Below are 12069 nucleotides of genomic sequence, written 5' to 3' on the forward strand. Positions count from 1 at the left end.
GATGAGCCTGATTTGAATGGCCATGGAATGTATTATCATGGAACTTATAAACAAAGACATTGGCAACCTTTAGACACTGGACCCTATCCAGTTTGGGTTCATGAAGGGCTGATCTTGCCTCCTGAACCTGATCGACTTCTTCGATATCAGTCTCCAGAGCCGTGGATGAGGGTAAGGTGGTTCACACAGCCTACTTGGACCTTACCAAGGTTTTTGACACTATCCCCGCCTCTGGAACCATAGATAAACTTACTAAGCTGGGCATTAATCCCTACATCACTCAATGGGTTGCAAACTGGATTACTGACAGAACACACACTGTAAAAGTATCCAACTCCAAATCCAGCTCCAGACAAGTGACAAGTGGATGTATGGCAGGGTTCTGTCCTGGGACCACTCTTGTTTGGCATCTACTTCTCTGAAGTACAGGCCAACACTAAGGGACTCTGGCTTACAAAGTTCACAGATGACTGCAAGCTGGGAACCATTATTGAATCCTCAAATGATGTGGATATATTACAAAAGGGCCTTAACGAAACAGATGCCTGGTGCCAGAGCCATGGGCTCAAGCTAAAATGTCACAAAATGTATAGTTGTCCCCTTTGGGAAAAACCACGTACCTGTGAACTACCACATAGTTGGCAGTACACTAAACACCCAAATTGTGATGTAGACCTATGGACACAGGTGGATAGTGGTCTCACCTTTGATAATCACATAGCCACAACAGTTAGAAAATCCTTCTATGTGGCACACATCATCACTAAGGGCTTTTCACCCAGAAAAAAGGAGGTCATTGTCCCTCTGCACTCATCCCTCATTAGACCCATCATAGAATACAATGGCCTGTTTGGTAAGTACCTTATGCTGACCATCTAAAGAAACTTCAGCTATACTCTGTTGCATATCGCCCACTCAGAGGCGATCTCTGCCTAACATACAAGGCCATGTCAAACCCAGATTTGTTGGACATGCTACAAATAAAGAAATTACAATCCCTCTGAGCCACATGCTCCAGGGATCTTAACCTTGTCATCACGATGAATAGAACATGCTGGAGGGATAGGTTCCTGACCCAGACACTCCCAATACTCTGGAATAGGCTGTCCATACATGTCAGGTAGAGTGCCTCAATGGCCCTCTTCAAGAGGAACCTTGACGATTGGATGGGAGATAGGAAATTCACCCCGGGGTTCACATCAGTAGCCCTGCTAGACAGGGGTCCAGGAAAGTAAATATTTGTGGAAAGCAATAGCCAGGGAATTGCTATGGCTAGGCTTGTATAGGCCCTAGGGCTGATAGCCTAGTACCTACCTATGAACCCATATTAGTATTATATAGATCTGTAAAAAGTCCAGGTTATAAAACTGTGTAGGAGGGGAAATATTAATATTGTACAGGAGTATAGTGGTAATAATATATGAGTGATAGAGCAGGGTATAGGGTTAGTTCTGTCTAGGCTGCCTATGGCAAATTAGTGTATCTGGAATGTATATAACTTTAGTATATAGGGAATGTATGTAAGGGATAGAGTGATGGATGGGTGCTGTTAGAGAAAGAGAAAGATGCAAAGTAGTGTTTAAGTAAGGAAAGATGAGAAATATTTTTAAGAAGGATATGAAGAGGGGCATGAATAGTGGTGAAGAAGGTGTATTGATTAAGTGTAGGAGGGAAAGTTGATAGGAGTGTATGTATTCAAGTACAGGTGGGAAAACAGGGATACTTTTATGCTTTCAACAGAGGTCTCAGCCTGTGATGAATGTGAACATGATCAGGACTGGGTATGGTATTATTTGAGATGTATTTTATAGCCTGGGAGTCTGTTGGTCATTTTTACTTGTGAGGAGATGGTGTTGCTAAATTTAGAGATTTAGCAGGAATATAGTGAGTTCCCTGATGTATCATTTGCTTTACTAGTGCTTAATAGAAATTTACTGTTTTCAAACCATGTTTTAAAATGTGTGTTCCTCTTATACACAAATTTCAGTGTTTGCCCTACTTTTATAATCACTTCAATTCCATGCTGCAGAATTTTCCAGTTATTTTGAGTGGTTTGTTTAATTAATGGTGTATGCACTGAATACTTATCTATGAATACATTTTCAACGCCCTGATGCTTTCTGTTCTGTGATTGCGGTTGGATCCCTTTCTTTTTCACAACTGGAGTATACTTGGTATTGTAGTTTACCACTACCTCTGAAAAAAATTGTTCTACAACAGAAAATTTAAAACCCCTTCCCACAATCATTATTTTCAACATTTCTGGTTTTCTGTGAAACAATATATAATCAAACATAAGCTTAGATACTCTAATGGCCTGTCCTCTTATGACATTTTATTTTACACAATTTGGATGATAACTCATAGCATCTACATATGTATTGCTTTAGAGTGCTTTTTTTAAATATGCTAATGTTAACAGAAACTGGTAGGTCATGAAGCAAACAAGTAATTTAGAATTAACACAGTCTTTTCCATAGGATACATGCTATGATACCTTTGATATGTTATAGCAAATACAAACTTAGTCTTTTCCAACAATATCAATGGCAAGAAACTAGCACAAGCCAAGGTAACAGTAGAAATGAAGGTAAGAAATGGTAGAAACATACTTCTAGCTCTTCAAACTCTTCCAGAGCAGACATTGTAGCTTAGGGCATGGAATAATCATATTCTATTAAGAGTTGGTTTCCAAAAACCTCATTATTTTACTAGTAGACAAGGATTCAACTCTCTGATTTACCAATCCCTGAATCTGGTTTTCCACTGGAAATCAATTCTGGTGTGTTTTTAAGCACGTACCAGCAATTATTCTTGTGTTTTGGAGAGTTTCCCTTCTCTTCATATTTGCATTAGTTATAAATACAATTGAGGTGGTTGTGCAAAATTAATTCTAAAAGATTCAGTAAAGGCAATTGAGTTGCGGTTTAAAGGAAGGTGAGCTCTTAGAGGGATAAAACAGGTAACATAGAATAAGGACATTAGGATAAGTGAAGAAATGGTGAGAGATAAAAGGGAGGAGAGAAGTGTAGTGACACATTCATAGAACTTTCCATATGCTTATTTCACTGATTGGGTGGACTTAGAGATATGCAGATAGTAGTTAACTTCATAGAAGGAGTGGTAAAGAGCACATGTCATAAGGATGTCAACCAGGAAAAGTACGAGCAGAGCAGTGAGGTAATGAAGTGTTGTTTTCAATCTGTGTAGGTAAGTTTTGTAGTCTAATTGACCTAGGGACATCATTCCAAATTTTGGAAACATAATTTTAATAATGACCGACCAGCACAGTTATGGCTTTTGTTTTTTTTATAACAATTCCTTATCCTTGGAGTGGAGAGGTCTGCTTGGAGAGTAAGTTCTGATTATGTTTAGTAATTCAGAGCTGTTTTGGGGTTTATTAATAATTTTATGAACAGTTACCAACTGAGTTATACAGACAAAGTGTGGGAGCTCTTGCCATTAAAGTTGTTCTAAGGCAGTAATGTGATTTTGCATTATGGTTTGCTGTAAATCTAGCTATCATGTTATATCATGTTCCATTTGGTTAGGAGAGAATTCTGGAGTTTGGTAAAGATGGTTGCAGCATATAGTAGTGAGAGCGTAAGAAATGTATCAACTATGTTTTTAACACTTCAGCAAAAAAGTGACTGCTATAGTACAAAGGGACATGTTTCTGATGTTTTTTTTTCTTGATAGCTTGTGGTATATGGATATCAAGCTTTAGGTGACCATCTCTTTGATGTCAAGTACTTTTATGTTTTTGACAAGTTCAATATGAGTTTTGTTTGCTGAAGTGGTGGTGAAGTTAATTTTAAAAGAGACGAGGGAGTTTGGAGTGAAGAAGAGCTTTTTTTAGCATTTAGCAGGAGATGTCTTTGATTGAACCAGGACTCAGTCAAGAAAAATGCTTTTGGGTTCTTTACTGAAGTTTTGGTTGGGATTTACTGGTTAAGATGAGTGTGGTGTCATCTGCATACTGAATGACTGCAGCAGTTTTGGTGGCTGTGTGTAGATAATTAATACAAATAGTGAAAAGTATGGAGCCTAGAACTGAGTATTGTGGAACAACGACAGAGATGGGCAGGAATGGAGATTGATCTTTTTGCCATTTGACAAACTGTAATCTATTAGAAGAGTAATCATTGAATTAAGAGAGGAAGGTGTTGCTAGGCTTACAGATGATAATCTATGTAGAAGAGTCTGATGGGATATGGTACTGAATGCCTTGGATAGGTCCAGGAATAGTGAAGAGACAAGGTTTCCAGAAACACTGTGGAGAATGATGTGACTTGATTGCTGTGCAGTGTAAAGGTGAACTGCAAACACCAATGCCCAAATGTACACAGGAAGGGGAAGAGGATGTACCTATAAAGAGAGCATTTGCAATGGTGGCGACTGCTATAGAGACAGAACTGAATACTAAGCAGAAAAGACACTAATGATTTCTTCATAAAAATGTCTCGGCTTTTGGCAGGTATGATATTTGGAACACAATAATTGAGCCATTAAGATTAAATAGATCACAAATTCACTCCTTTATTCAATCTACAAATCAGCAGTAATGTGACCTGTTAGGTATTTGAACTGATCAACAATTGACTCAAAAAAATAAGAGTATCCTTGGAATGAATATTTGTTTTAAGCAGTTACTCCACTGTTAAAAGAGACTAACAGTCTATTTTAGGTCTAATGACCTATAATGAGAGAGCATTAATGACTATAGTCTATCTATATGTCTTTCTGTCTACACTATGAGAGAGCATTAATGACTATATTCTATCTGTATGTCTTTCTGTGCGCACTATGGACAAATTATGTGATGAAAGAAACATGTGGATAGGGGACAGGAAATATTTGCAACATTGCAAGAAAATGAAAATATCGCAAAGCATATTCAATGTGTAATTATGTTTAGTACAGCTGAATAATCTTAATTATTTTGGACATTATGAAATGTGTTTTTGTGCTGCAGAAGTTCATCTGATTAGTGAATGCATAAAAAGGAGATGTAATATGTGTTGACAGGTAGGCCATAGAGCTATAATTGCAAATCATATTGCAGGTATTGCAAATGTAATGAACATTGGTGGTATGACTGTGTTAAACAGAATAAAAATGTTGAAATGTTAGGAAAGGAAATATGGAACAGTGCAAGCTGAGTTAACTGATGAGAAACTATTACCTGGGCACTATGACGTGAGACTGGGAGAGGGGAGATGTTTCTGTAGATGAAGGTGAAAATGATAAAGATTGGCTGGTTTTAAGGATAACATTTCTAAAAAGCCGCAGTGGTACAGAGGTAGCATTGTTGCCTCACAGCAAGAGGCTCTCCTAATCAATTCTCAGCTGGAGTGCCTTCTGTGTGGAGTCTGCATGTCCTCCCCGCAGTCTAGTGGCCTCCAAAAGACATGCGTGAATGGGCATGCCTTCACTGAAGGTCGGCATCAGGCTGGCAACTCGGCACCATAAAAATCAACTGCTAATTATTAGCGGACCGGAGTTCCGCTGTAGCGACCCCTAACCAGGAAAAGCCGAAAAGACAAACAAACATTTCTAAAAATCAAGCAGAATTATACTAATGGAAATTTAATTAGAAAAAGAAAAAAAGACTTGAAAGATAGTCTAATAAAAATGGTAAATGATACGTTTTTTGTCTTTTTTCTTAAAGTATATACTATAAGAAATGAAAGCAGAAGGTGTGCTATGGAGTAAACAGTTAACATATGACATGATATACTTATTAGATGCACATCTTAATAAAATAAAGCAAAGATAACAGTCAAAGTAGGTATGGGGAGAGAAAATCATAAGCTCTATGGGTCATGACATGTTCTGGAATAATATTTTGTAAGGTAAAGTATATTACAATATATTAAGTTATTATTATTTATCTGAGAAGGTTAGTGATATTAGATTATTATATTAAAGGACAGATAATGCAATATATGTTAGTCTGAGTACATATAACAGACATTACAAAACATAACTTTTACAAGAATTTAAAAAAATATTTGAATGTTAACATGACTATAATCATTTTGGGAGACATTAATTGTGATGCTAGGGGAAGAACAGATAAAAAGTGAGAAAACTTGAAAGTATATAAAGAATGTTTTTCACAATTTTGGCTAAATACAGGACAAGAAGATATATTCATATGAAAATAAAGGTGGACATTGATTTTTTTGTATTCTCAGAGAGATTAAAGGAAGCTAATAGCAAGACTTTATTTAGTGGGTTTTCTGATCATGCAGCAGTATGGGCTAGTTTTCGATAAAGACAGTTTATTATTGAAAATGCATAAAGAGAAGTATGATTGAGTTTGTGCCAGGGGAAGATGGTATTGATTACACATTTTATAGAAAAATCAGCAAAGAAGAACTGAAATGTTTTCATAAACTATGTGAGTGAGTGAATCAGAGCATAAAATCAAGAGAAATGTGTAGAAAATGTATTTAACAGAAGGGAAATAAGAAACTGTTACCTAACTGGAGACCCATAGCAATATGTCATGTGGATTACAAAATAGTCTTGATGATTTTTCAAATAAGGTTTAATAGAGTCATAAAAGATATAATTGGTGATAAAGTTTATGGGATGAAAGAGGTAGTAGAACTATGTTGCTTATAGTTATGGAAGTAATAGATGAACTTGCACAAATCCAAAAGGAAGGACTTGATTTCATGTGGCATTAAAAAAGGCACATGGTAATATATGTTATAATCAGTATTGGAATATTTTAGAATAGTATGATATTCCAGATAAAATTATAATTTTAAATTATTTATGAAAATGCAGTTACAAGGATATTAATAAATCACAGGTTAAGCAGAGAGATTGAAGTTAAAAAGGAGGGCATGTCAAGGATCTCAGAAGCACTGCTGGTGAAGGCTGATGAGAATGCAGTCAAACAAGGGGAAATTAAATACATTTCTGCTATTTAATCTTGGGCTCTTTTCCCAGCCCTCTCCATTCCTGGGATACTTTTACCAGTTTCTCTGCTTTTATGTATATCTATTACTTACATCTGTTGCAATCTGTAGCTGCATGCAGTAATCATTTTCAGGAGAACTGTAGTTATCACAGCTGTAGTACTCAGAGTAACTAATCACTGCATCAATGCAATATAGAATAGCCACAGAACTTGCCGTTAGAGAGCTCACAATATTCATTCCCAGACTTCCCTTTACCTGAAAAAGAAGACAAAATTAATGAGAATCAATCCTTTGTCTTGAATTAACTGACAGTTTTTACAGAGAATGTTTTATTGTTTTATAGAAATGACATAAGGAGACATTTATAGTGATTGTTGAACATTTGTAACATACTTTTCTTCTAGAGGTAGAGCCCAGATTATGACTTGTGTGACTTAGCATCAGGTTTTGGCCTAAGTATCAAAAGAACTGACTTGAAAGGATGGGACTGAATGAGCAGTGCTAGCTCACTCCTCCTGGATTGAGGGACTCAGCTATGTCTGCTACCAGTACTGGGATCTATCAGGGACTGGGATTTTCAGCACTTTTGCAGCAAGGGTCAAGGGAAAGCATACAGAAAGCACAGTATCATGCATTGTAGTTGAGGATGACAGATGCGTGGAAGCGCATGAGTCAATTGCTGGAATCATAGAAATTTCTAGGCTGCTATAAATCAGTTATAGTAAAGGCAAGTAAAACAGTCCATGCAAAATAAGAATGATGTCACCACTGGAGTCAGCTCCCAGTCTGGGAGCAATTAGGGTATCATCCTGCTCTCAGCTGTCCACTGACCTGATAGGGGCACCTGGTCTGAGGAATAAATTGGTCTATGGTGAGGGAAGAAGGGGTGGTCTAACTGGCTGAATGATGGTCAGAGCAATCTAATGAAGAAAAAGGCTCAGTAAAAAAAATCTATTTTCTTATATATTCATAGGTAAATATTAAGTAATTGTTCTGCAGAAAATTACAAGCCTAGCCAATGACCCCAATTCAGAAGTCCCCTCCAGCCTAAATGAGGACAACACATGAGAGACTGATGGAGAATTTGTAGCTGTCCATCCAGTTATCTAGGTTTACCTTGAAGGTGGCAAGGCTACTACTTTGCTTGAATTGTAAACTATATGTTTTCCAGCTGTTGAGAATACTTAAAGATATGAGTCTCTCATACAGGCATGTCTTATTTATCTGATAATGAAAGTTTTATTCTTTAACTGGGCATTTGAAGAATAATTTGGTCTATGGTGAGGGAAGAAGAAGGGGCGGTCTAACTGGCTGTCTTTTTGTAATAAAATCACAAATCAGCAGCTACTCGGTTGGTGTAGTCCTTCCCCCCTCTACACCTATCACATCCTGCCCTAGGAGTTATTGGCTTCCTGCTGCATGAAGTGCCATCTTTGAATTTCACCTATTTATTTCCTCCACACTCCTCAAACTGTATGTTCCTCATGGCTATTGTGCTCACCAGGTAAGTTCTGGACTATTGTTCTAATGCCTTCAATCCTTGTAAGATGAAGTTTATTTTCACTAAAATGTGCCTGTGGTAATTCGGGATAAATACTGATGCAGAAAACGCTATCAGCTCAATGTACCATTTTTGTTATGAACATTGTTAGAACTTATTTGGATCTTTTTTGGAAACTGCAAATAGCTCTCTGTTGTATTGTTATGTTGAGTACTGTTAATGGACTAAACACAACTGTAGTGCCGGGGCATAAACTGTACTAATTGCATTTCTGGTTTTGTTTCCCAGTCGACCCTTGTAGCATACGTCGAATGTAATGTTGCAGCGCCCTTTTTCAGCCTTGTATTTAATCTGCCTCTGTGCTAGTAATGCATAGTTATAGTATTTAAGGCTTTATTGTGGGGTATTAAGTGTTCCTGATACAAGTCTGCATTCTTTGTTTTTGCTATAGAGCTGATAGAAGCAGCGCTACTGAATTAGCACTCTGTTTTTGGTCCTCTAATGGCAAGACATGCTTAGTAAGAACCTGTATATGCTTGCTTCATATCTGTGCATAACATAGCAGAGCTACGGAACTGGCAAACGGCATTAGGTTTCAGTTTGTTTTTTTTTTAAAACCTACATCTGTATTAGCTGTCTCCTGTGCCTAAACACACACCAACAGAGTTTTAAGCTGTATAAGGATGTATTAACGCTATGGTAGGAGCTCCCATTTGAGAGTAGTGTCTCTGTGCTTAGTTTGGCTAAAAATCTCCTGCTTTCAATAATACTAGCTGCCAATATCTGTAGTGTTTCCAGATATGTTTTATTGCTTGTTTGAAAACTAGATCCTGTTTTATCTGTTTGAGATGCCAATTTCAATATACTGTGCAATTAAGTGTATAAACTATTTGGTTGCCTGTTTCTACCACCCAAATCTTCCCACTAAACTCTCTGTATTTTTTGTTTTCCCTAGATCTCTCCCATTTCTGTACCTTAACTTGCATCCCTGGTCCTGGCTCTGACAACTTTCTATGAACTGCGGGAATAAGATTGTAATATACTGAAACGTACCCCTCGGGAGCCTGGAAAGAAAGTATGATAAGCTCCCCCTCTGTACAAGTGCAAATAATAATCTAGAATTTAATCTGTGCATATTTTACCTTATTCCACCCTGGAATATAGGAAACTGTTACCAGTGTGAGCACAATGCCATATGAACCTGAGGCCCCATATTTTATCCTTGTACCCCTCTTATAACTACACCTTAACTATCTAACCCTGTTTAAATTACTGTTTTTGCTAACCCCCTGAAATTTAACTGCAATGCTCTAACTCTTGTTGTAATCCTTAATCATTCTGGCTTAGTGCTGACTGATAGTCTTTTTGGAATAAAATCACAAATCAGCAGCTACTCAGTTGAGCCCCACTCTGTTCGCCCTCACTGCGCTTGGGCTCACTTCACTCAACTCCCACCCCCATTCCCACCCTCCCCCATATCATTTCCTTTATACTTATCCATCATAACCACTCCTCTCTGACTCCCTCCAAGCCCCTCCTAACTATTTCCTTTCTGACACACCTCCTCTCTTATATCACCTCCCTATAAAACATTGCTTATCTCTCACCTCTCCTTCCTACTCTCTTTACAGACTCTATCCCTATATCATGCCTTTCAAACCACAAACCTTATTCCTGTTACCAATACTCTGCTTCTTTTCCTTCATCACTTCCTACCACACACATATTCCCCCACCCTATTTCCTCCCATCTAACTGGACTCTAAATCCAAACACTAAACCCCATGCTCCTCTGCAAACCTATATATACATCCCAAACCATACTATCCTCCTTCCTAAAATAAAATTATCTCCCCCTCTCCCCACATCCTCTAAGCAGAAAAGAAACATCAACCCACTTAAACAACTACTCTATTTCAAGCCACTTCTTTTATCAGAGGACATTCATCCTAACCCAGGCCCCTCCCTCCCTACTCAGAATAAAAATCCTGACACACAAAATCTGACCAACCCCACTCTTCCTAAAAACAATTGTCACTCTGCTCTATCAACCTCAGGAGTGTAGTAAATAAAGTTCAGAACTTCCATGCCTGGTTAGCTAACTATACTCCAGACATAGTCCCCCTAACTGAAACTTGGCTAAAGCCATACAATCTAGATAACGAAATTACCCACCTGGATATAACATCCTAAGACTTGACAGACAAAAGAAAAGAGGTGGTGTTATAGCTATACTTTACCCGGAGCACTTATCTTTAACTAGTCCAATCCTCCCTCTACCCTCTTTCTCTACAGCTGAACTCCTACTAGCCAATGTTAAACTTAATAACTTTACTACCATAATTGTCATAGCAATATATATCCCACCTGGTGACAATCTTAGTATACTTGAAAACATCCTATCTCACCTCTCTCAGACCATCCATAATGAAACCATCATACTAGGGGATGTAAACATAGATTGGCTCTCATTACAAACTTCCAACTCTACTGCCTGTATAAACCTACATGGATTCAAGCAGCTAATCACTACCCCTACCTACATTAATAAATTTCACCTTCCGCAGTCTCTTCTGGATTGGATCGTGGTCTCTCACCCCCAAAACTATCTTAACCCCCACACTCTACCTAATGCCCTTAGTGACCACTGCCCTATCTCAGTAACCAGACATACTCCTCATTTCACCAGACCCTCCAAGTTTCTCACTTCCCACAAATCTCTACTTTCAGTCCCCACTCCTTCATTGACCAACTCTTTAGAATTAACTGGTCTCATCTCACAACTCTCCCCTTAGAGAAGGCTGTTCTCTCTGTTAACAACACCTTTCTTAACATCCTTAACTCTCTACCCCCCTTCCATACAATAAGAATCAAATCAAACGCCGCTCCTTGGCTGACCAAATCCACCCGAACCCTAATGAAAAAACGAGACAGGATATGGAAATTGTGTACTAAAAATAGGACCCTTTCTCTCCTACAAACCTATAAAGTACTTAGGAACAAAATAAATAAAATTATCAAAAAAGATAAAACTAACTTTTATGCAAACCCTCCCAGTACCCTAAAATCCAACCCAAAAAAATTCTGGAACACTATCAATCATATACTACATCCTGGAAACCCCTCCCCTCCTAATCCATGTCTATATAAAACCCCAGAAGACACTGTCATTTCATTTAACAATCATTTTATTGACTCAATAACTTCCATTATAAACGCTCTGCCCACTAATAAAAATGCCAATAATTCCACAATCTCTACTTCCCCTCCCCATCCTATGAACTCCTTTTCCCTTAATACCGTCTCAGCTAACTATATCAAATCCTTACTATCCAAACTCAAACCCTGCTCCCCCTCAGCTGATAATCTACCTTCATATTTCCTACAGATAGCAGCTGAACCCCTTACTTACCCGGTTTCCATCCTCATTAACCGATCTATCTCTGAATCTTATGTCCCAGCAATATGGAAAACTTTCTTTACATTACTTATACACAAAGGTGGTAATTCTTCTGATATATCAAACTTTAGACCTATTGCTATACTACCTCCCCTCTCAAGAATTCTAGAGAAATGCATTCACAAGCAGATAATGCAGCACCTTCAACATGAGAGCCTTTTAACATGCACT

General features: G+C 38.0%; 1 protein-coding gene across 2 annotated transcripts in view; it reads right to left on the minus strand.

Annotated features, from left to right (window-relative positions):
- The window catches only part of LOC122811878 (membrane-spanning 4-domains subfamily A member 4D-like), a 323823-nt gene that overhangs the window by 39455 nt on the left and 272299 nt on the right, over positions 1-12069 (minus strand). For both annotated transcript variants that reach the window (XM_044084015.1, XM_044084014.1), the window contains exon 5: positions 7029-7193. In XM_044084015.1, coding sequence (XP_043939950.1) covers positions 7029-7193 — 165 coding nt within the window. The remainder of the gene's footprint in view (positions 1-7028; positions 7194-12069) is intronic.

The sequence above is a fragment of the Protopterus annectens genome, chromosome 9.part0 (genome assembly GCF_019279795.1).
Source record: "Protopterus annectens isolate FY-2018-M chromosome 9.part0, PAN1.0, whole genome shotgun sequence".
NCBI lineage: Eukaryota > Metazoa > Chordata > Ceratodontiformes > Protopteridae > Protopterus > Protopterus annectens.